Source organism: Cyanistes caeruleus, chromosome 7 (genome assembly GCF_971803275.1).
Source record: "Cyanistes caeruleus chromosome 7, bCyaCae1.hap1.1, whole genome shotgun sequence".
In the NCBI taxonomy this organism is placed as follows: domain Eukaryota; kingdom Metazoa; phylum Chordata; class Aves; order Passeriformes; family Paridae; genus Cyanistes; species Cyanistes caeruleus.
Window position 1 is genome coordinate 16,199,133 of NC_141707.1, and position 25,898 is coordinate 16,225,030.

Below are 25,898 nucleotides of genomic sequence, written 5' to 3' on the forward strand. Positions count from 1 at the left end.
TCTTTGCTGTCTTCACCAGCAGCACCAGCCCTGGCAGTTCCAGCAAGGTGTCCCAGATGACATGAGATATCATCAGATCTGTGTGGTTCTCTTCCATGCATTCCTGGCTTGAGGCAGCACCATGCACCCACAGCAGGATTTACTAGCATGGTCGCTGGGCATGCAGCATCCTTTGTTCTTTGGGAACTGGTGCAATCACCAATGTCCCTGATCTACATGCATCCCCCTAACACTTGCAGTAAATGAGATTTCTAGCTTCTAAACAAACTTCTGTGCCATCTGCACACTGTGCTGCATGACAGACGACAAGATAAAATTTGCAACAGTAAAGACCTTAGAGCAAAACATCCTTTTAGAGAGAGCAAGTACAGGCTGTTGTAACAGTTCTATCAGTTTACTCATGTATCTAGAACAGAAGACATCAGGATCCTGAAGCTGAAGGAGGAGCACACAGCTGAAGAAAGAAAAATATGTTTTAAAGACACACCAAAACACTGCATCCTTGGCAAAGCAATGCCAATAGCTGTGAATTAGTGATACCTGACAGAAGTGACAGCATAGCACTTAGAATATAGGGTAGGGGCAAGCCAATATTGAGACAGAGACAGGCTTTGGACAGCACTACCTGGGGTACACATTAATTTCTTTTGAAAGCACACATACATTATGTATCAAAGATGTGCAGCACAGTTACATGCAGGACATGATACTGTCAGCAGCTTCCGCTGACATTACAAGGAACAGAACCACAATCAAAGAGGCATTCCCACTCCACCCAGGAAGGCTGCTATGTGTCATCAGTGAGAAACAGAGAAGCAATAGTGCTTCCTGATACAAAGCTGGTAAGAACCTGGCCAAGATTCCAGACAGCATGTCTCAATTTGGCTGGGGGAAAAAGCTAAATAAAACCACCCTCTAACTTGAAACAATCTTTTATATAATGAACTCATCAATTATCTTTGCTCTACTATGTTCAAATCAAGGGAATCATAATTGAAAATAACAACCAATTTATATAGCTCACTTAAAGCCACAGTAAGCTAGGCTGCTGATTCACTAATGAATAATAAAGGTCACTACTATAACATCTCTCCAAGTATTTTCAGATTGTGTGGTGTGATAGACTTGAAGTGGCAAGTTCATAAAACACCCATCAAGATACTTTGCAGGGGGAAGTAAAGATGGAAAAACATCTGTGCTTTGCCTAGATATCAGACTGAGAAGAGGGAATAACTTTGATGCAACAAAGAACTTTGTGCCCCAGACTCATCCAGCCCCAGCCAAAGCCTCTGGATGTCAATGGAAGCATTTCAATGATTTTTAGATTAGGCTTTTGTATAGAATGGTATCTGAAAGGGGAGGAGAGAATGAAACATCTGTATCCTGGAATGAAATCAGGAAGTTACGGCTTGACAGCCTTAGACAGCAAATAAATACCTTGGGTACTAAATGTATGTTGCTGAAATGCCTCACTTCAAGTGGAAACATTCTTTTTCAGTTGTGTCTTTCAGGTATTCAGAGAAAAGACTGACCAGAATGCTGCTAATTTATGTTTTATTTTTTTAGTGCCCATGATCTAGAAAATGGTACATACATGCAATTACAAAGAAACAAGACATTCTGCCAAGATGAACAGCATGCCTCTGCTGTGTGCACGTTAGATCCATGATTATTAACAGTGTGGCAACTGGGACAATATAGCAGGATGTGCCCTAATCTACAGTATCACTAGGACTAATAGTCTGGGACTATTACCAGAACCAGATGTTTCAGAGGAAGCTGCAATTTGTGGACAATTAATAGTTTGCAAAGGTCTTACAGCATGAAAGAACCTCTCCCTTCCTCCTCAGATGTTAACTCAAACAAAAGCAACTATTGGTCTAAGATTGCAGAAAGGTGATGATTTCAGAAATACAAAACACTTGATGACATTTCTGTACTTGCAGATGTTGGTACCAAAAAACCCAAAACATGATAAAATTTAACCTTGACAGACCTACCACTTGAAACCCCTAGGAAAAAAGCACAACAGAGGAGAGAGAGTGGTGAATTGAGAAAGATGCCTTTTCCAAATCTCAGTGTTAAATCTTTAATGCTGACTTGGGTTCTTCTTAAAAAAAAAAAAAAAAAAAAAAAGTATAAAAAAAAAAGTGTAATTCTACTGCCAGTAAAATAGGATTTCTTTAAAAGAACTTTACAACATTTCAAAGGCTCCTCTTTTTAATGACCAAAAAGTAAAAGAGAGAAAGATCATATTATCTCAAGCACCTACAATATAACCCACAACTCAAGAACATCATTACAGTTTCTAAATCAGAAAAGCAGAAAGTAGCAATATTTGAGGATGCAAAATTGTCTCTATATACTAAAGTCCCTTGAAAAACTTATAAAACATGTTGTATAAACCAGTACAACTGAAAATGAAATATCTAAGGAGGAAAAGACCAGGGTTAAGGGTTCTCTATTGATTTTTTTTCCCCTCACATTGGGAACAAAGTTATTTCAGGTGGGACCCAAAATTACAGATGTAATTATAATTTCCATTTATAGTTTTAGACTGTGTACAAAGAAGTGTAATAATGGATAGCTGAGCATTTTCCATTGTCCATTAAAAATGAAATGTTTCTGATGAAACCTCTCTAAGACCAAGTACCACTGCAGCAATCTCTCAGTAACAGAGCTTGCTTCAGATGTTTGGTGACTGGAGAGAAGGGAGAGTTGCCACCCCTTCATACAAAGAAATTGAAACCAGAATGACATTAAGATTGTTATTCCCCTCATAATACTAAAGAGATTTCAGGTTAAGATTAGTAACAAGTCTTTAAAAAAAAAAAAGTCAAATTATCATTAAATACCCTTTCTTGACATTATTTACAGGGTATGTAACACAAAGCATTGCATTAAGAAGGCATTATTTAAACCACACAAGGGCTAAGGAGTGAAAAAGAGAAATTTCCCCAAGTACCACTGCCTGTCTGCCATCCTTCCTTCATCCTTTACAACGTCCACTTAAGCCCAGGTTTCCTGGAGGTCTCTGATAGAGAGGCAAATAACTGCTATTGAAAAGCAAAATGTATTCAAGGTAAAACAGGTGCTTAAGTGCTCTGATGGATCTGGGCCTAAAAATTCAAGTTGTAAACCCCAACTCAATTTCAAATGACTAATTGAATTTGCCTGTTTTCTTTTTTTTTTAATTCCCTTTTGTTTTAAACCGATCTGCTCTGTGCTTTCTGCCACGAAGCGTGGTGCAGTCAGTACCGCAACACAGCCCGTCCCACCGCGCTGCTCCTGCTCACCATTCCAGAGGGGCAAAGAGATCCATACAGAAACGCTCAAAAATGCTCAAACCCAGCTCGGGTATGTTCAGGCAGCCTAAATTCAGCCTAATTCCCGAGTCAGTGAGAAACCCAGATGCCTTCAGAGACCCCTACAAAGCTAATTAGAAGACTACCAGAAGTCTACGCACAGCGAAGTCATATGGGTTTTCTGAGCACGGCTACTGGGATCCTCAAAGCTTTTAACTGATTCTGGAAATCTTTAATCGCTGAATGTACAGTTGTAAAGTGTGTTTGCTGTTTGAGCATCTTTGGAGGAAGGACTGTTAGCATCATTTTTCCAACATGCTTTGTCCTAGCTATTGTGTTGGCTGGTTGAGTTCAGTTCAAGAGCGTATCACTATTATCTCCTTAAAAAAGCAAAACAAGGGGAGAAACTCTGGCCATACCATGCTTCTAAAAATACATTCTTTCTGTAATGAAGACAATTCAGTTCTCAGTAAACAAACATGCCTTTTCTTTAAAGTGTAGGATCTCAGATTTGCTGTGAGCAAAACTCACAGCAAAAATGCTACGTGAGGGTCCAAAACCTGGTAACACATGGGTATAGATATACAGCAGTGCACTAGCACCTAGATCCAAGCAAAAAGCCAGCCACATGGATTTTCACTGTGAAATCCTGAGATTGGTTTTTCTTGCCAGATTCTGTCATGATCTACAACAGACTGCTCTCAAAGCATCTCCTTTCACCTGTAAAACAAGAGCTATTTTTCTGCTTTAAATGAAGGAAAGTGCCAGCTACTCAATATCCAAGGACCCCTATTGGCTTGGGGTTTTGCTTGATAACCTGGGCTGGGTTTTGTTCACACATTTCCTGCCCTCTGGATGGAACTCTGACTGCCAATTTCCAAGGCACTGTCTCAGACTATCTAGTGCACAGATCCAATCTCCTTGCTGAATTACATCTGGGGTGGAACAAAAATGGCAGATAATTCACTTTCTATTAAAGTTAACACTCTCCTCCACTTGCTTCCCACGTATGTTATACAGTGGACGTGTTTGCATGTTCTGTTCTATTTTTTCAGCTGTTGCAAGTACATAAGCTATCAATTACACTCTATGCAGAGAGAAGATAGTGATTTGAGGAACGGCTTCCCGTTTATATAACTCCTCACCTCATCACTGCTCAAACATTTAAATGAATGCTTTTGGGCAAGAGGCCTGAAGTAGAGAGATTCCTTAGGTGCTCTCTCCCCTGCCATTTCCCCCCTCATTGAATGGTTAATCAGAGCAGCATAATTCTTTAAAACTAATATTTATTCAAACAGCTGCAGGATCCCATCTGCTCACACAGAACAGAGGACAGAAGCAGCAGAGGCCACAGCAATACCAGGCAGAAGCCAGCAGAAGTATGAGTTGTGTCAATATCTCTATATCCAGCCTAAGTTATGTTTGGCAAAGATTTTGAGGACAGCAAAGACATTGCCATTGCCCTAAAGATGTGGTTAAGTTTCTAGCATATGCATTATAGTATTTAATATATTTTCAAAATAAAGCTTGCTGTAAGTCTGACTAGTGGCCTATGTGCTATTTAAGACCAACCATATGCCTACAAAGCTTTGCTGCCGTGTTTTTGGCATATCCATGATATCTTTACCTGCGGTAAAGATGCTCAATAGCTCATGCAGATTTTCCCAAATAAGCATCCACAAAAGAACAGTATCACTGTGCACCTTATGCTTTGTTTATGCCATATTTGAAAGAACTGTTCTAGTAGAAAATTTGGCGCAGGTGCTAAATGACAAAATCAGTGCTAATTTACATAACTGTTAAATGCTAGAACAATGCAATCTTTTCCAAGCCTGGAGGTGAGGGTAAAGATTCTTAAGAAAGCAGGAATTAATCTTCTCTAACAGGGTACAACAGGAGTGTTAGCTCTATGCTTGTTTTTAACAAAGTTACTGGTCCATAACCACTGGTGATCTGAATGTTTGCAATTCTTCAACAACCTTGAATCACATTCATTTTTAAGGACTACTTTTATTTTGCTTATATCTGTGGTAAGATTGGATGGGCTGAGGAAGAACATTTAGAGCAGGAAAAGGTATAGTTCTTTCACTAGGATCTCCAAAATCTGGAGAGAAACTGCTAACATTGGTGAGCAGAATTCTGGGGCAAAACAACAAGTAACCTAATCAGAGTCTGTCAAATTACTACCAGACTGACCCAGACAGCAAAGAAATCAAAGAATATGCTCCAACAGTGGTTGTATTTCAGTCTAAACTGACTGCAGTCATTAGGAGCACATCCATGGATTGCAGTGACTCTGGACCAGGCTCATACTAGCTTCTATTAGTAAATTTCTGGCTGTTCTCAAAGCTGGATCAACACATCCAAGGTATGACTTTTTAAAGCATCATACTTGAAGAGCAACAAAAAAGCCTTCGGTGAATATATGCAAAGACATTTGGACAAAAGCCTCTAAAACTGAACCTTTTCTCCTGATATGTTTAAGACTTCTGTGCAGAGAAATTAAATATGTCACCTACTTATAAAATGGAAGCAGTTTGGCTGCCAATTGTCTGAGCTGTGTTGAAACAGCTGCTCTAGCAACTGTTTTTACTATTAAATTCTTCAGTGATTCTCTTAATCCCAAATTAGATACCTCTTTCCTTTAATCACCAGTTTATATAAAAGCTCTTTCCTCACAAGGCAGGGTTTCACCAAGGATAACAAACAACGGCAGGTCTGCTCAGCACGCTGCCCTTGTGTTTCTCAACTCCTCACATCTCCCCCACCCTGCTTCTCATTTCTCGGTGGGTGGCACACCGAGTGCTCACGACTCTGTCCCCTACATGTTTGTAAAAGAACACAGAACTAGATTTGAGCTCTTAGGATTTCACAGTTTGTCATTACTTTGCAGCATGCAATTAAGACTGTCCACATGCAATTCACTTTCCTACTTCATCATCATAATCTTTCCTCTTTCCTAAAGATGTTACATGAGAATGAATACCTATAACTGACTCTGTTTAAATGGCTTGCTATTAGAAGCTTGAAACTTGCCATTGTGACAGCACACTGGCCTGTAGGGCTGTGATTCTAGTGTGGCTTTTTTCTGGTTGTTCTTTTTTATTTTCTTTTTCTTTTTCCTGAGTCTGCTTTGCAAAGCAAAGATTGGATGGAGACAAAGGAATTGAGAACTAACATGGAGAACTAACTGCAGTGTGCCTCTGAGCAAAGGGTGCCACTGCAAAGCTGCTGTTTGTTCACAGGAACATAGCTGAGCAATGACACAACATACAGGAGGTTCACACACAGAAATGAGAGCTGCAGGAAGCTTGCTCAAAAATTCCTGATCCAACATCCTCAAAAATAATATATATTTACACCTGATACTGTTGGCTTCCTACATATTTCCTTTGTTAGGTGTTTTTAAAGCATGTTTGCTGACAGCCATCTTTCAGCCGCACCTCCAGACGTGTTTATTGAGGGAAAGCCGAAGCCAAGAACTGCAGCAGAGTTGTCTTATTTTACAATGCTCTTTCTCACCTTTGCAGCCTAGAGCCCACACTTTTTGATGAGCTCTGAATTACAACCCAGCATAAGCTGCAACATTTTTATTCGAAATATCCGTACCTACAAAGCAGCCAGCTGAGCTTCCGAGTCTGCCGGTCTCCTGAGCCATTTCAATATCCATCTTAACAATGCAATGGATGTATTTGCATTTTGGAGCACACATCTTATTCCCCAGGTTTCACTCAGCACATCACGCTGTTGACGCATTCTATGGGATATATGCTTTTGGTTTTTAATTTAATCTTCTTCTTAATTTGCATTCACTTATCTTTTTTCCACAGATCCTTCATCTCAACCTAGCCATTTTGTACTGACACTTTTTTCTTTCATTAATATTTTGTTCCCTAACAGTTGTTTTGTTCTTTTACTCACTGGAGGCATAGTTAATACAGCTTTCTTTTCTGAGGCAATGTCTCCAAGACTTCATTAAATTTTATAATATTAATTCAAGCCCTTTTGTTCATATGCAATATTTTCCTCCATCTCCCACATTTTTAAGCGGAATTTAGTGCCCTTAGTTTGAGTGGGAGGTCCTTATGCCTGATTATACACTAAAATTCATAGCAGATCCATGTTTTCTGTAAATGTGACACTTGAAAGTATTTTTATTTACTAGGGATAGTATCTCCTTGCAAAAAGGCTGGCTGTTTAGTTTCAAAATATTAATTGACTTTTAAACTATTCCATATTGCATTAACTGGCTTTTTGCTATGAGGAGTTGACTGACTTATTAGGAAAATTGACAAACCCCATCCCTGTCTGCCTCCTTCTACACTTCCAAAGTATTCTTCTGAGACATCTGGCTTTTAGTGTTTTTTTTTTTTTTTTTTCAAGCTATGTCCCAGTTGTTACAGACATTTTCTTTGGTCAATTTTCTTTAGTTATTCCCATGGAAATATAGAGGTGGCCTGCCAGCTGCAATCCATGATTTAATGTCACGAACCTTGACCTTTCTGACTTTCTAAAGTATACTTTTTCATTATTTAGACTTAATTTGGCTTGGATGGAGGCATCATGTTCATTTCAAGTGATATTTCTATTTTATTAGAAAGCTGGAGGTATGTTTTACAACTAAATCTCCTTCCTTTTGTATTCACTACAGAGATTTCTGAAATTGTGATCCTGTTTACAAATTTCTTTCCTCCTTTCAGTCAAGTCTTGAGAGACACAAGACTATTTTTTGAAAGGTCTGTAGTACACTGACCCTTTTCCTACCTGCTCTGCTTTTAATGCCTGAAATTCTCCCTGCAGAAGGTATATGCAGCTCATTTATGAACTCTGCACATTTTTGGACAAACGTATTTTGACATCTTATATGAAATAAAGTCTTCAGACTTCACATATGGCACTGAGGTGATATTAGGTACCATGACACACCTGAGCAGAGGGATTGAAACTGAGGTGGAACAGAAGTTGCAACAGAGCACTTCCAGCTCTCTGCTGCATTTATGTGTCAAAATATCTGCTGTCCTGTGATAGATTTGGGCTCTGGCCCTGAAATACAATGATTTCCCTGACATCTCCTAGAGCCTGGGTAGTTTCTACAGCAGTCAGTTTTAGTATCTTCCGGAGTTAAGAAAAGTTAGTTAGCTAGATCTTAAAACTATTTGAAACAGGATTTAAGCTAATCTTTCAATGAGCACATCAGCTTGGTTCCCAAGCTTGGGCTCTAGCATATAAGAATAATCTTTTTTCTTTGCCTGTATTTAATCTTGGCTGGTTTATTGCAACATATCTTGGAGGTCCTTGACCAGTATTTCCATTAAAACTGATTCTAAATTCACCTGCCAGCACTTAAAATCCAACTAGAACCATACATATATTTAATTTATAATGAGATGACCACATCAGAAAATACAGACAGACAAGATTTTGCTGCATTTTCAATAAAAGCAGAGCTGTCAAGATAAAAATCATATTAAAATACTATCCCTGAATTACTGATATCATTTTAGATGATTAAAACAGAAGAGAAAGTTAATAATCAAGTATACTGGAGAATATACTGTTTGAATATTATTTATATTTCACATGACTAGGGTGATGAAGTTAGTTGGGCCATTCATTTTTAATTGTAATCCTGTTTAAGACACCAAATGATCAAGCCTTAGTTTTGAAGTTACATCAGGGGAATATTAAAAAAAGTATGATTTATGTCAAAAATTAATTACAAATGGTTCTCAAATATTCCTCTTGACCATCTCCTCTTACTTTACTCAGGATAAGAAACAAAGGAGATATAGATTTTATTCAGCCACCTGGAACTACACAGTATTTTCCCATCAACCTGGTCTTCACCCCTTTGGAGAGAAAATCCTGGGCATTACTGAAAATATTGGGTATTATATCCCACACCAGAAGTTAAGAGGCTCCCCTTGTAGCTGTGTAACCTATGTCCAATAACATGGTTTCACTGACAGACTAAGATGTGGGTGATTCTGGACAGGGCTGATAAATGATTTCACTGCCATTACGGTTTTGGCACCCCTGGCCCCCTCCATGAGAGAGTATCTGCAGATGCTCTTTTTAACCAGGTGAACGATGCTCCAGTTCAAACAGTTCTGCAAGGCAGCAGTGGTATTTACTCCCTGCAGTCTGCATCAGCACTGTCACTCTCTGCCTGCCATAAAGCACCATGTTGGGCCAATAAAACACAGAGGAAATCGCGATTTCAGTAGAGCCATGTAATGAGGTCGACTGATGAGAGAGCAGTGAAAAACAGAGGCAAGCTGTTACCAAGGAGTGTCTGAGCACCAGGAAAGTGTCTGGAAGAAGCCTGGCAGAACAGCAGCTGTGTGATGGGACAGAGGCACACTCAGAGCCACCGAGAACCCGCGTGGCACCGCATGGCACTTGTCACAGCAGCACCCAGCAGGGCGTGCCTCAGCTGATGGCCAGAGCCATGGCTGCCCTGCTGTGTCAATGCTGTGCAACAAACCGCTGCATGCCAAGGAGGAACGTAGATGAAGTGTACAAATAAGAAAGAGGACAGTTTTTTTCCAACAAGTGATGGAATAGGTTAAACCTAAGCGATTCCAAGCAAAAAAAAATAAAAAATAATAAAAAAAAAATTGTGATTTAAACCAGCATGCAGGGAATTTTGATTTAAGTAATTCATTTTAAACCTTGATTTTTCATCTGTGGTCCTTGGCTAGTCAATTCCCAGAGGCTGGGAATGCTCTGACAAGTTGATTTACAGCTAATTATAGTCTGCACTAAAACTGTGATTTCTTTTTTGTTAACCAAGAGAATACACTATATACATATTTAAGTAATGTCAGTATATTAATTTCAGATTCTGCTAGACAATGGTGAATGATGAGTCTTATTTAATAGACAATTAACTTTTTCTCATGATTTGTGTCAAGTCACTTTCTGATGATGTTTTCAGGATTCAATTAAATTACAGAAATCTTGCATTTTGAAATAAACTCAGTAAAATAAAGGCAAGAACACTCAAGTGCAAGAAGCAGCTAATGAAACATGCTAACTAATCCATTTCTTCTTTTGGAGGAACCTTATCTGCTCATGACACAGATATTACCAAAACTTTACTTTTGATTCAAAAGGCTCAAAATGTTTTTGACTCAACTCTGGTGGCCACCTCTTAAATTGACTGCATGGGTACTCTAGCCCCCTGAGTCAATGCTGTGCTCATGTTCTACAGTGTAAGACCTAAGACCTGCTCAATCTATTTAATTTATTGAAAAGGAGGTGAAAACATAACATAAATGATCTCTGCATAGAAATACTCAAGGGAAGAAATTTCACAGGCTTGGCTCTTAAAATCCAGCAGAAAAAAAATGTTTACTGTAGTATCTAGAAACTGAAATTGGATAATGGCAGACTTTCAGAGAAAAAAAAAAGGCATAATCTCTTTAAGCAGTAAAATAATTAACCTCCAAAGAATGTAATGAATTCTTCACAATGTGACATTCTAATTCCAGGTTAGATGCTTCTGTAAATACATTTACAAAAGTAATGGGATGGATCAAAATTGAAATTTAGTTTAATGCAGAAGTGTAGAAAGTCTTGGAGGGCTCAGGCAAGGTGATCAGAAGTGTCCTTCCTGGCATCATACCTAGAAATGGAGAGTGTGCTGCTTTCAGCTACTGCTTTCAGAAGTGCCAAGTTGCATGGTCAACCTGAAGAGAAGCTTCCAGCATGGAAAAACTGCCCATTGCCACTGTAGGGCAAGGCAGGTTCCTTAATCCATTTCCAAGCTTCCCAGTTTCAGGATGCATGCTACATTTAAGAGCATTCCCTCGTGAGCAAATTACCAGTTTGCTCAGCAGTCTCGTCCCAGCCCCAGCAATACAGGGGAACCCATCTACACAGCCTGAACTCATTTTTTCCATGCTAGCAGTTATTTTCTAATGCTCTCACAGCCTTTCTGGCCCTCCCCCTTTTCTTGACATAAATCTGTTCTTCAATAATATGAGAATTCCAGAGAAAGTCTCAAGTACTACATTTCCATTGGAATCAGCATTTGTTATTGGAAAGATGGCTGAACTTTCTAATCCACACTCATCATGTCAACCAGCGTGCTGTCTCAGTGTCTGTCAGTCTGCTTTTGGTCACAGCCAGCTTTTCCACCACCACAGAAAAGAACGTGTCCTTGAACACGAGGCTTCTCCAAACAAGGCTGCCATTAGCAAGACTGTGATTTACATTAAGACCGACTTCCATAAAAACAAGCTCAAAAACAGAACTACGAACAAATGGAACAGCTACAGCTTCATGTATCTGTTCCACAGCTCCATCAGGAAAATATTCTGAATTACACCAAGAAAGTAGGCATTAAACATAGTTTAAAAGATTCAAATGTTTTTCTGACTCCCACAACCTTGCCCTGCTCTTCTTCCCAAAAGAATAGGCTAAGAGGTGAAAGAATCAAGCCATTCTCTTCTAAGCAGGAGGATTTAACATTGCTTAATACTACTACTCAGCACTACTTAGCAATAGCCTCAGGGCAACACACAAGTATTGAGTGCAAAGAACTGTATCTCTCTTGCAAAGCCTCCCATTCTGTCTCTCCCACTTTGCTGCTTTTCTGCAGACAGAACAGCACAATGCAGTGAGAGATGAAGACCTGCCACTCTCCTGCCACAGCCACTTATCATTTAATTCAGATGTTTGCCTCTGCAGACATTTCCAAAGCAAGCCTACAGGCTGGCATTATTTTACCTAGAAGCTTAATGTATACCTACCTATGTAGCTCAGCTCACCACTCCTTAGACCAGTCAGACAGAAAGCCTTTCTCCAAAGGCTGCTGCCTCCTGTTTCCCCTTTTAATTAAACATGTAACCTTACACAGGAACAGATTCCCCCACTCAAAGGAAAAAAGGGCATCACTGACTTCAGTGGGACCAGGACAGTAATTTGCTGTTGCACCTAGTGAAAAGACAAGTACACTTGACAGCTGAATTCCTCAAATAGAGTTAATACAGACTTGTATCACCTGAATTTGGCCCATAATACCTAGACTTCAATTAACAGCTTCAGAGAAAAAAACCCCAAAAAACCCCAACAAACAAAAACCAACCAAAAACCCAAATCAAACCAAAACCAACCAACCAACCAAAAAAAAAACCCAAAAAACCAAAACACACAAATAAAGGCAAAGCCACAATGATGCTTCAAAGCTTAGAATTTTACAAGCTAGCAGCAGGTATGTTCAGATCTGACTTTATGCAGGACACATGCCTTTGCAAGGGAATTGGACAGTGTCTTAGAGGCATCAAACACTGATAAAGATATTTGCTAGGTGAACATTGCTCCTTCTTCTCTGGTGGGGATGAAGACCAAAGCTCTCTTACATAATTTGTCTATGCCTACACACATTGTCATGAGTCCTGGTGGCTTTCAGGTGAGCAGAACAGTTTCACTGTGTAGGTCCCAGTTACTCTTGACACAGCACAGATCCCCTCCTCCCTCCTCATCTTGTGAAACTGGCTGCAGTCCAAGCGTTTTCCTCTCCTTCCTCATGTGTGCCACACCAGAGCGGCAGGCAAAGGTCATATCCTCCTGGACTCAACACAATATTGCAACAGGAATTTGTTTCTCAGCATCTACAACCCTCATCTGAAGCCTCTGTAAGTATCTCTTATTAAACTGGGCTTAAATGGCTAAGTATGCAGACAGTTCCAATCTGTACCAATGCGACTCAGTGGCCTCACCACAGTGAAAACAGCAAAAAAGAAGGGGAATAAACCCAAGGGTGGGAAACTGTGAACTAATACTAAAATGCTGGAGAGAAGAAAGCTACTCTTTTGAGGAAATACTACCTCTTAATTTCTTTCTACATTCCTGTTTCTTTCTCTTAATTTTTTTTTTTTTAAATAATGTTGCTCATTACAGTAGTTTTCATGGCTCCTCCACCGAGAATTGGTTGGCAAATGTGTGGTTTTTACCTGGATTCCTCTATACTCCTGGGCAGTCAGCCATGAGAACAAAAGAAATCACTCATTTCCATTAGTGGCTGGCAATGAGACCGCATCCCCTTCGTCTGGATTTAGACTTCACTGTACAATCTAGTCATTTGTGACTGCCAGGGCTTAATTACTGCAGTAACATGAAACTGCAAAACTTACAAAACTGAAGTATAAAAAGCAGCAGCCGATTGCTGAATTGAAGGCACACCCAAGGGTGTGTGATATCCCAAAGCTCTGCTCCTGCCAGGGTGGAAACCCTCTGGAGACACAGCTTGGCTTGCGTGCAGCAGTGTAAGTGGGCTGGGAAGCACAAACAGCCCTGCTCAAGTGCAGGTCTTCTCACTCTCCAGCATAATCTCCTTAGGCACAGAGAGAAAGGACACTTCCACAGAGTTCTTCAAAAGCTTAGGGAATATTTGGATGACTTTCTAAATGGACAGTTCCCACCAGTTAAATACTCAAATCTGTTCTGAGAGCTGGAGAGTTGTGTCTCCAGCAACTTAAATGGAGGTTTGGGGAGCAATGCTGTAAAATTCCTGATCTTATTCAGGTAAATCTACTTTAAAAAAAAACATAAAGAAAAGCAAAACCAAAGCCCAAAACCCAACCAAACAAACCCCACAAAAACACAGGTGGTGGAGAGGAGCAGTGTATACATCTGGGGAACATGCTGAGGATGCGGCAGTTGGGAAAGGAACAGGACAGAAGGGATAGAGAGAACGCTTACTACATAAAGCAAGGGCACGTCTACATCTGCGCTGTAGTGCTCACTTCTGGTCATTCTCCCTTGAAAGGAATACTGGGGAAATCAAAACAATTCTGGCTTATGGAAGTTCATGGGGAAATTTTCAGTTTACAGCACTTGAAAAAATTTGATTAATTTTCTTAAAGGGAAAATGAATAAAAGAAGGCATGATACACAAATATGAAAATTGCTATAGAGAGTTACACTGGGCACCAATTATGAATTTACTCTTGTAATCCACAGGGAAGTACCCAGCAAAATGGAAGTTGGGTAAAAAAAGGAGTGTGCAAAATTAAAGTACACCTAACTAACATACAAAAATCATTGCTAAAAAGGAAACATGAGTGTTGGAGAACTGTAGGAAAAGATGGCTATTTACCCATAAGAGTAAATACCCACAGTCAGCCAGAAAATACATGCAAGACACGCTGTTGGAAAGCAAGACTCTGTCAGAAAAGCCAGTTACTGCACAGAATGAATCTCCAAGAAAAAATGGCTGACAAATACTATTTTAAGGTAGGAAGTAAACTGCAGACACATCCTTTGGTTTAGAAACCACATACATTAAAAATGCCTACAGACATCCAACAGTGTCTTGTGAGACAGCCTTTATATTCTGGTTAGCAAAAATAAAATATTCTTTGTATTTTCATCTGGAATTGGACAGAACATCACATATTTATCAATCAATCTTTCAGTGTACACCTTCAAATGTAAATAGCTGAGTGGAAAAAGAAGCAGCAAAAAGAAACAATTCACTGATTTCCTAAATTTTCCTAAATTCACAACAAAAAATCTCTTCTTGCTTATAGATACCCATTTTTGCTTTGCTTTTATGAATCAGCCTGCCTGTAGGTCCAAGAAGTGAATTGGACCACGCCTCTTGAGGACTTGCCCAGCCCTCTAATTTTAAAGGGGGAATATTTTTCTGTTTTTGTTTTCCTCTGCCTGCTTCCCACTATCTCTTTTAGCATCCTCTCACTCCTCTTTCTGGCTTGATTTGTTACACTCTGCTATTAGAACTCTCATAGAAACGGGGCTGAAATCCCTGAAATGCTTCCTTTTTGTTATGCCCCACTGGTTTCAGACGAGAATTACTCTTCATTCAGTTGATAAGGATTAAAAATTAAAAAAAGCCCTCAGAGAATTCACTCACATTTCCAGACCATTCAGTTAAAGCACAGAGATGCTGTCATGGAATGGGACTGCAGTCAGACAGCCCTTGCAGCAACAGTGGGACTTTGGTAGCTGTGGCTGTAGCAGTGGAAGCTTTCCACAGCAGTGTTCTGTCAGTGCCAGCTAGGATTATATCACTACAAACTCTGTCATTTATGCCCTGCTATGACCTGTTATAACTCTCCTGCAGAGCCAGCCCCCTCAATGTCACGTTCTCTACCTGGGGATCATGACTCTTGCTGACATGTTCAATGAGAGACCTGTTTTTTAAAAATTCAAAAGTCCACATTAGTAGTAGAGGTACAAAATGGCAGTAAATCAGCAGCAAAAAGTGACAGAAGTGCAGAATAATGTCTCATGTTAGAGCTGGACGTCAGCTGTGGGCTGCTTTCCCTCCCCACCGCAGTGAGGGTGAGGCTGTGTGTGCACGAGGCTCGGTGCTGTACCTGGGTAAGGATGCATACTGCCTTTCCACCCCCTCGAAGTGAAGATTGTAGGAGCTCCCATCTGGACCTTTTCCAGGCACCTGTGGAGAGGAGAGTAATTAGAGATGAAGATCAATTATGCAGCCCAGCTACTAACAATGCATCTCAAAATGATAAGCAGAGAACACATGATGCTGCAACATGCCAAAATCAACAAAAGAAAGACGGGGGCTCAAAGAAGCTTCAAATTCCATACATAATCTTATCACTGCTAACAAGAAAGTATCTGATCAAAGAAGTGTTTAGAGCAGGTACTAATCTTCAGAGCCTTTCCCTCATCTGCCTACTGGCTGGGATACTCTCTCTTCTTCCCTGCCCAGCCTTCCTCCTGCAATTCAGTAACATGAGGACATCATCTAACTCAGCACACCCCTTCTGATTACAGTGGCATAACTACCTGAAACAAAGCTAACATCTTTGTACCAAGTCTGCTTTTTTTCCCCTCCATCAGCTTGTTTTGCTTAAGTATAAAATATGACACAAACAGGTTTTCTTTCATTCTTAACACGAATCCAGAAACTTTCCCTAACGCCACTGCAAAGCTAAGTATCCAGCTGGGAGTTAAGTGCATTTATGATGCTCTGGTGCCATTTCAAAAGTGCAGCATTAGTGCACTCAGTCAAAATGCCAGCGCTGCTTGGTTTGTGTTCAAGATGGCAACCGGCATTGGCTGGGGAGCACAATTCTATCAGGAAGGCTCCAACCGGGTACCAAACGGTGAACTTCAATGCTTTTAGCACACAGGAGCTCTCCCAATTTCACTCGCTCAATGCCTGCTGATGGCCCAAAGTGTTAAGAGCCTTGTTAAAATGGGGCTATTAGTCTTTTCTTCCATAAATGGAGGAGGTGCTGACTGCCTTCAGTGTTTCCTACATTAGTATGTATTCCTATTCCGGTGCTGCTAGAATCAGCAGTTTTATAAAGCAATATACTAAGAGGCCATTTAAAATCCCCTTCCCCTTTTACAGATTAATAGCAGAAAGGAAGATTTAATGCCTTTTCAAACATTTTTAACAATTCATTAAAAAGAAAGTAATAAATCACACCGAGCTTTCGGCAAATGCCTGATTAGAAAAAAAAAGAGAAAACAAAAATTAACATGTTTTTTGCATTCTACAGGTTAAAGTACATTTCTGTCAGTCCTGTAATGTATGCACAACACACCCTTTTCACTGAACAGATGTATAAACCCCTGCAATGACAAAAGTTGTGCATTCAGTGTATTAAGTGTCTCTACCTTTACAAAGCATTTCTGTGTACATTACATGAACCAAGTCCAATGCAAAGAGAGGCAGTATCATTTGGAGCTACGAGGCAGGCTTAGGAATTATTCTGGACAAATTTTGTTATGCACCTTGGCACTCATCAAACATCAAAGATACTTGTAAATGAAAAAAAAATATTTAGTACAGGCCTCTTGCAAGCTTCCTTTATCTCATTCAAAACAGAAAGGCGTCCTCACAGAACTGCTGGCCACAGAAAAAAACCCACCTCTGATTTGAAATGACCCATGCTTTAGCAGTGCCTGACTTTGGATGAACAAAAAATAACAATAATTGCCCTATATTTCAAAAAGAGGGCAGTAGGCTAAAGGGATCATTCATTCATTTTTTCCACCAGAAAAAGTAACATGCAGAGAGATTTTACAGAGTCACTCAGGTGAAGAGTCACAGCCACTTTGGCTGTTCTTATACTACTAATTTCATCATGTTTATAATTTCCCTTAAGTTCCCAGGTACACTAGGGAGAGAAGACCCTCCAGATTTCTCCTGTTTTATGAAGAAGAATGAGGGGAAAAGAAACAAATGTATAATCTGGTCTCTCACCTTAAAAAACATATAGTACATGGTCTACCTGTGCAGCTGTAGATAGGTTATTAATTACGTGCCTGGTAACGTGGCTCATAATTAATATGAGCCTGGTAACGGTGCATTCACAGCCCCCTGTGAGTTTCCTGCACTCTCACACCTATGGGGAGTAACAGCAGCCAGGCAATGTGAAAAAACACACTCAGAATTGTGCCAGCATCAAGCAGTAATCCCAAAACTTATACCAGTCATCAAAAGTAAAAAATATTTACATTACAAGGCCTTTTTTCAGCCTGAAAACACCCCTTTTTTTGATGATTTCCTACAGACCAAATAGAAGGCAATAGCCCCTGCCAGATCTGTTTGTATATATGATTTGAGAGACAGTTACCATAGAAACACCCTGGTGGCGGATACACAATTTTGCTAATTTGGATCCATCGAGCGGCTGAGTCTCCACACCCTATATAAAACCCCCAATGCACTGGAAAAGCATGCTCTGGCTCTGCACAGCTAATTAAAGGCTCAGCCATTTCTTCTGATTTCCCTTCTCCATCTGTCCATGCGACAGTAAAAGTGTATCATCACTCAGCCTGGAGTGCCAAAATGGTGCCTGGAATAAAATACTACCCTGATGAAAAGAGAAATTGTGAAAATAGAAACACCTCCTTAGTAGAAGTTATTTATGTTTCAGGAAGAGTCAAAGAAAAGGGTTCCTTTGCTGTCTTCTACAACAAACTAAGCTAAGAATCAGTGTGAAATGTACTAATTAGTAAGATCAAAATATTGCAGCTTCTCCTCCTCTCCTAAAACAGGACATATGCAGCTGGTCATCAGACCAGGTGTGGAAGCTTTAACACAGTTAATAATCACAACACATTTAGGTGAAGAAACAGTAATCTTAATAAAACAGGATTAAAACCTGGAAGTCCTATCAAATGTGTGGTGACCACGAGGTGACCAGCAAGGGAGCTGACAGAAGGTGCAGTGCTCCTCTGAGTCCCTACAGATGCAGCTGGAAGAGCTTAGGAGACCAACACCCCAATCAACAGAGAGCACGACAGCAGGTGAAACGCACACTTCACAAATGTATGGTAACGCACAACAGAAAAAATGATCCAAAATATGCTCCTGTATTTTTAGGGTTTAAATTAACAACATCAACTTAAATAAGTGCCATCATTATAAACAGTTCATCTCTTAAGAGCGGCCTCAACTAACAAGCAAAACATGAATATGCAAAAATAATGGGCAGAGATAAACACAGAAACAGGCATCATCCTATCAGCGCAATTAAAAAAGCAGCACGCTTAAATCGAGGAAAGAAAATACTATCTTTATCAAAAAACAACTAGCAATTCATGAAGTGTAGCTGTTGCAAAGTACTGATATGGCCAAGGCCTTTGTGGAATGTAAAACTAATAAACCAGATACAAATATGGATCGAACCAACTAACATCCGGTTAGCAGAAGACAGTCAAGTCTTTGGCAGGTGGAAGAGAAGCAAGCCCTCGAGAGAGATGAATGGGAGAGCAGAACCTCTGTACCAGCAGGTTGTTCTCCTAATTGCCCCTCTGGGAGTCCCAGCCACAGCAGTGGCCACACTCGGAGACAGAAAAACTGGCAGGACACTGTGTCCATATAACTCAGCGTAATCCTTCATGGGCAGGATTTTCTGTGTGCCAGAGAGGTGTGTTTTATACATGGCTAGTGAATATTTTTGTTGTTTAAGCCTCTCTTTTTAGAAACAATAATTTTCACTAGCTAACAAGATTTCTGTGATAGAAAGGTATCACTTCAGAAAATATCCTATGACACCTCTGCATCCTTAATTTAACTCCTGCCAGTTCCCAGCAGAAGAACCAGCCTGGTGGAAGTGCAAACTGAAGGACAGAGTAGCTCAAGCGAGAAACAAATATCTTAGAGTGTTCAAACATCTGCAAATAAATTTTAAGATATAAGTAGAGTATACCTGTGAGCAGATGTCTTGACTAAGTCTGGAATTTTCCTACAGGAGAATTCTTGGGTTGCAGAATAACAGTTCTTGAAGGGAAGAGAAAGGATTTATTTAATCCTGAAGCTCCTGACTATCTTGAAAACCATACAGAAAAGTGCACAAGACTGTGTTTTTTTCCCTGGGAGACCCTGCATTTCATTCCCCCTCACCTGTCTTATACTGCCTTCCTCTTGGAGCATTTGTTAAAGGCTACAATTCTAGCTGCTAGCAGAAAGCCTCCCTTGCCCCTTCCTTATGGATCAAGGACAGATGCTGTGGTACAAAAAATAACAACCAGAGTGATCTTTTTTGAAGTTTAACCTTCATGAAACCAGAATTGACTTTTTCTTGTGCATCCACACACAGCTCAAGGTGAGAGCTACCACACTGCAAATAGAAATCAGCAACATCTCCTTGCCTCTACCAGCAGAATTCAGCAGGACAGTGTGTTTTTGCCTGGGGCTCTGCTTCTTACAGATTCCCACCTGACTCCCTGCTCATGGTCCATCCTGAGTGAGGTCAGCACAGTGAAAACTCAAGACCATGGATATTGCTTGTAAGGAAAATAAATGATGCAGAGACATTATCAGGTTGGCTGTCTCATAAAGTTGCAGTTACTGTTCCCTCTCCTGCAGGTGTTTAGACTTGTATATAGAAAACTTCATCATTATTGTAGAAGTCAGTTGATTAAAAAAAAACAACTTCTTAACCAGCTACTCTTCTGCTCAGACTAAAAAGTTTCCCACTGATAAAAAAGAATAATATACAGTGGCTGTTGCATTCAGGATCATTAATTCTTCACTTACATGCTAAGCATCGCTGTCCTTTTACTTTTTAGCCCTTTTTCCCCCTGACTTCTGAACAATAAGCCTCCTCCAAACATTTCAATTACGATTAAGATAAAGAAAATTTGGATAGTGTGCTGCCCACTAAGTAAGTAGCAATAATATAACTTCCTCAAGGCTGATGGGATTTTAGCTACATGTTTGTGAATCCAGGGTAAAACATTGCTGACTTCACTTCAGCCACACCTGACTTAATTAAAATTATGGGTGATCAGGAAAAGCTTAGGAAGATAGAAGTCCTGGGACTCCCAGGTTTTTCACTTATCCATTGTGTATGTTCAGGGAAGTCACTTGAGCTTGTGCACTGTGGTTTTCTACCCATAAAACATGGCAGGATACTGCCATTGTATTTGATATGACTGACAAGCACTGTAAGACAGGAGTCACCCCAGGAAGGCTGCAGAGTGAAGCTTCTGCTCTGCCATCAATCCAAGTGCTTTGAAAATGCCACCCAGTTCTGCTTTCTGCCTGAAAGCCTGTAAACTTTAAACATAAACATGACACATAGAACTGCTGCATTGCTTAGTGCATTTTTCAATAGTCTTGTGATCATCTGCTAAAGGACTTGATTCAGATGCTGGTTTGACCTCTGTTCTCAAAGCTCTTCTTTTGTCTGTGAGTGTTTCTAATCACATGGGTTGAGATTCAGCATGCCAAAAAGAGCCGTGGTATAACGGAATTTGCCCTTTAACCTTCAGGTCTCCCCTCTGCTGAGACACAGTTGGTTTTTGTTTTCAATTAAGTGAAAGCTGAAGAAAAATGGAGAGGTAAAAGTGGATTTTTTCCCCACCCTGGTCTCAATGTTTCATACACAGGTGAAGCATCAAAATTAACCCACTTATTTTTTGCATTTCAACTCTGCCTGGTTCTGGGAACTGCAAGTGAAATTTAAGAGCACAATTTGACTTGCTAACACTTTCTTTAGCTGCTGAAACAGAGGCAGGTGATGTAAGGCAGTGAACTGGATGGTCCATGTGAAATGGAGGAAGTTGATTGATGGGGTCTTCTTAATTCCTTACTGCTGTGATATCCTCATTATCCCACCCTCGAAGACCTCCAGCATTCCCACAGAAAGAAAGGTTTCTTCCATCCAGTTTTTTTATGTTTTGCATCAAAAGGTAAAGATTAAAAATTCTACCAGTGTCTACCATTCAAAAGAATTTTCCTGATGTTTTCCATACATACACAAAGAGGCATATATTTTGCTTTCCTGGTTTTGCAATGAAAGTTGAAACAGTGATTTTGCGTTATTATAACACTCATCATTTCTCCCTCTAATTTGGATGGTTTTTAATAAAGCTCCATTGATTCCTCTGAAAGAAATCCCTCCTGGCAAAAGCAGAACACACACGCTGATTGCTAAATATGCAGCAATTATCATATTCAACGGCGCACTTTAATATCTTATTTATAGATGTATCTATCTATAATTTGCTTTAATTAAGTTGCATTGATTTTAATGGCAGAAGTAGTCCTTGAAGAGGAGTCTAATGTTCTATGAGCCCATTGGTACTGCTTTACCATTGTTTGGATATAATACAGCACCTTTAATATTTCTTTTTGATATTCTTAGTTCCGCTCTTCTTCACTAAGGCTGCAATGGCAAACCAAGATGATGTTCCACAGGAACTCCTAAAACCACCTCCACCACTGAAGAGACAGAGCACTTGCAACTTTCCTGCTACAAACTTGTCTGTTAAAACAAACTCCCAAGAATAAGGAAGCAGTATCTGATCAGCAGATCCTGAGACACCTTGTTTTTCTGTCCCTGACAGGTATCTCAGGACTGTACATGGTCCAGTGTCTTCAAGTTTGTTTTGGGTTGTATGGCAAATTAACATTTTTTGTTTGTGTCAACAGAAAATACAGGTTAAATAATTTGGAAAGATCAATCAGTGGATGGCTATAGATGCCTGTTCACAGCCCAGTCACCAAATCATGACCTTGCAGTCTCCTAAAGTTCTGCTTTCTGGGCTCAGTCCCAGGGAATATTGTGCTTTCTATTTGTTAAGCACTCGCTGATTTTAAGCATTTTAAACTAATCTGGTTTTGAGATTATTCCAAAGAACACTTGATGCTATCAGAAGTGTGACTGAATTTGTAAAAAAAATGTCTTGAAGAACAAAAGCAAGGTATTGCTCACTAGGAGGGTCACACAGCCTTAGTTTCTGCTGGGTGACACCACAAACCCTGGCCCTGATTCAGGAGAGCATGCTAAATACTGAGTGGGGTTTTGTTTTAATTTCAATAGCATCTGATTCCTCTTGGAGGCATTCCCAAAGCTAACATACACCTGCATCTCTCAGTGCCTTTATCTCCTTTTTGAGCAAAAATACACAGGAAAAACATTTATATCACTGTATCCTGAACATGTCTTCACACGTTTGAATACAGCATTCCAATGATGATGATTTTGGCATCTTCATCTCTTAAGTAAATCTGTAAGATATTACTGGTTCATATCAACTGAGACTCTATCTCAGAGACTACCAAGGTAGCTTTATAACTTTACTTATGCAGATCTTAACGTATCATTCCCTATTAGTATTTTTTTTTTTCAAGTAAAAAAAAAAAGTGCTGGCTTTTTAAATCACTGCCTTTTGGAATATATCAGCACTAATTTTATAAGAACTGTTCATGCTAAAATGCAAGGGCATGATCTCAAAGAAAAAGCACCAAAGTAGCTAGGCAAGTACATTTTCAGTTTCTGGTCATCATTTTTCATTCACTGATTATTGCTTAAGTGTTGATTAATAGTTATGTTCATGCTGCTAGAATGCATTTTCCTTGGATGAGAAAAACACCCTTGTCCAAAGAAAAAAAAGATAATAATCAAACCATCCTTCCTCTTCTCTATAAGAAACACAGACACACACTCCAGATTCACTGATGATCTTGGTTTTGCTGTTGAATAGGTTTGAAGATTTTCACTTAGAAAATCAGCTGTATGCAATCAGAACATACTTGGTTGGTCCGATTGCGAGGCAATTAAATGCTCCCCTTCTGACTGTCTCTCTCTACAGATATATACATACGCATGCTCACACACAAATGTTCATACTCAGAGTCACTTGTCCCTTCTCCCTGTGCAATGAACACCAGGAACACTGAAAACAGCAGTGTTCCACGGTGGAATTAAGCAGGGCTGATTATCTTAGGATTTACTTTTCCTCCTCGGTAATGCCCTACCTCTTGTTCAAGTAGGTGAAACTAATGGCTTAGATTTAGAGGGAGCAGAAAATTCTCTATAAGGCAATAGACTGAAGGAAATACAAACACAGATGGGAACTTTAAAAGGGAAACAGGCTGTTCCCATAACAGTTTAAAAACATGGCAACTGCCTTAGTTTTGTAGAAAACAAGCTCTCAGCATTTGCTGTATCTTGCAACACTACAGAGAGAGAAAACAGCAAAGATGGAGGTGAAGGCAGAACTGCAAAGTGTTTTTGCACAGTCCCACAAAGAAAATACTCTGCTTTCTGAACCCTCACTCTACAATCCCCTGATCCCTGGTGCTGGAGAACTATGGTTTCCTTTGACCAAGCAAAATGAGATCATTTCCTGGCCTGTGTCTGTCTCTGTGGGTGGCTTCCTTTTCCATTAGTTGTATAATATGTTTTGGTTAATTCTATCTCTTAATTGTCTTTAATGAGCACCAGATTTGCAACACCCTCACTTGCAAACCTATTCTCAAATTAGAGGCAAACAGAAGTTTCCCTTGAGTTGAGAGAAAATCTTAAAAGCAGCAAAACAAAACAAAAAAACCCACAGCACCCATCAGCATTGACTCTCCTACTACAAGGAGGCATTTCAATTGCTCTTCCCCTGAACCAGGCCAAAGTAATTAATCTCTTCCCAGCCACTAAAGAGAATAACTTAACCTGTCACACAGATACACTTGTGATGCAATATACAGCATACTAATCCATACGTGTGGATATATTTATAAAGCAGGTCTCCTTTCGTTGTTCTGCAATAATTTCTGTGCATAATTCCTCTCCCTCCATGAAACCAGTCCTTTGCTTTAGCCAGTTTGAAACTAAGCTGCTTCTTGTTCCTCCCAGTCTTGCATTCTTTGCTTCTCTTCTCACTGTAATTAGTTTACAAGACTACTTATCCAGATGATTACTGCTTTAAAATGACAGTCGTCTTTTCTTTTACTCCAGTTCATTGTTGTGTATCATTTTGTCTTGCTATCTGAATACCCAGTTCTCTAAAGCATTTTCTCATTATGTTATCTCCTGATATAAAGCATTTTGAAATACTTCATGAGAGACATTGTATGAAGTGAATTGAATTGAATTTTCTCTCAAAGTCAGGCTTTCAGCATCTTCCTCTAAGCTAAGTCAGCAGAGTTCTTGGCACCAATGCCAGGGTGTAATGGCCATGCTTTACAGCTCAGCTATGAGCCTGTGTTCTTTTTAGGGAAAATGAAATGACAGTGTCAGTACCTGGAAAGCAAACAGAGGACAGATCAATATTTCCATTTATGATGAGGATGGAAAAATGAAAATGTTTGGTGTATTTTTGAGTGTTTTAATGCACACATTGAGATAACACTATTTTGCTGTGTCTACCTACATCTGGTTGGTGGTGGTACTGAATGTGCATGCAGGGGGTATATACATGTGTATGTCAGGGAAGAAAAGAGGGAGGGAAGGGGGAAATAGCAGGGCATGGAACTAAATTGCAGAGCAAGTAGTGGAAATAGACAGTGAAAAGCTTCCTGCAGGCAGGCAGCTTCACAGGGGAGAGCAAGCCTTTCATTGTCTATAAAATCATGCCTTGCTGGAGGTCCTCAAGAGTAGAAGGGGTAGCACCTAGAGGCACTAAATCTCTCACTGTTGTATTATTGCATTCTATGCACTTAGCTACTGTACAAACCAGCACACTGCTTCAAGAAAAGAAAAGTAGGAAGAAGGGGGAAAATGACCAAAGGGAAGAAGAGGAAGATGGCAGTAAAATTGGAAAACAACCCCCCCGCCACAGCTCTCCCCTAGAATACTTCACATCAAAGAAAAGCTGCAGAGTAAATCGTCACGGAGTTAAAAGTTAACTTCAACTCCTTCCATTGTGATTTGACACCACTATGGAACAGTACTCCTAGAATTTGAATGGTTAGTCTGTAGCACAGGGTATTAAATCCACCTTAATCCTGTTAAACATAGATGCCAATAAAGAGAGGCGCTCTCTCAATGGCATCGTGACAAAAGCTCTCCACACTGCAAATTCAATATGGTTAACAAAAAAACCCACAAAAAACCAAACCAACAAACCCAACCCCCCCCCCCCCAAACCTGGATTAATACTGAGCAAACAACATCAGCATAAGCAGGCTTAGAGACAGGAATTGCCTTCCATATGCTATGGCATCAGGTTCCTCCGGATCTTCAGATACCAGTCTGTAAATGTTACAGACATTGTTTCTCCTGCTTGCAACTGCTGTTGGGTGGTGACCTTCTTTGCTTGCTGATACCAATTTAGCAGTTGGTACAGTTATTCTGTGATTTGGTACTGTCTGTTGTTTGCTGGTACCAGATGGATACCAGATGGGTA

At 40.0% G+C, this 25,898-nt stretch overlaps 1 protein-coding gene across 3 annotated transcripts in view; it reads right to left on the reverse strand.

Moving 5' to 3' along the window:
* PARD3B (par-3 family cell polarity regulator beta) overlaps positions 1-25,898 on the reverse strand; it is a 392,133-nt gene that overhangs the window by 13,739 nt on the left and 352,496 nt on the right. For all 3 annotated transcript variants that reach the window (XM_086897517.1, XM_086897518.1, XM_086897516.1), the window contains one exon: positions 15,656-15,735. In XM_086897517.1, coding sequence (XP_086753643.1) covers positions 15,656-15,735 — 80 coding nt within the window. The remainder of the gene's footprint in view (positions 1-15,655; positions 15,736-25,898) is intronic.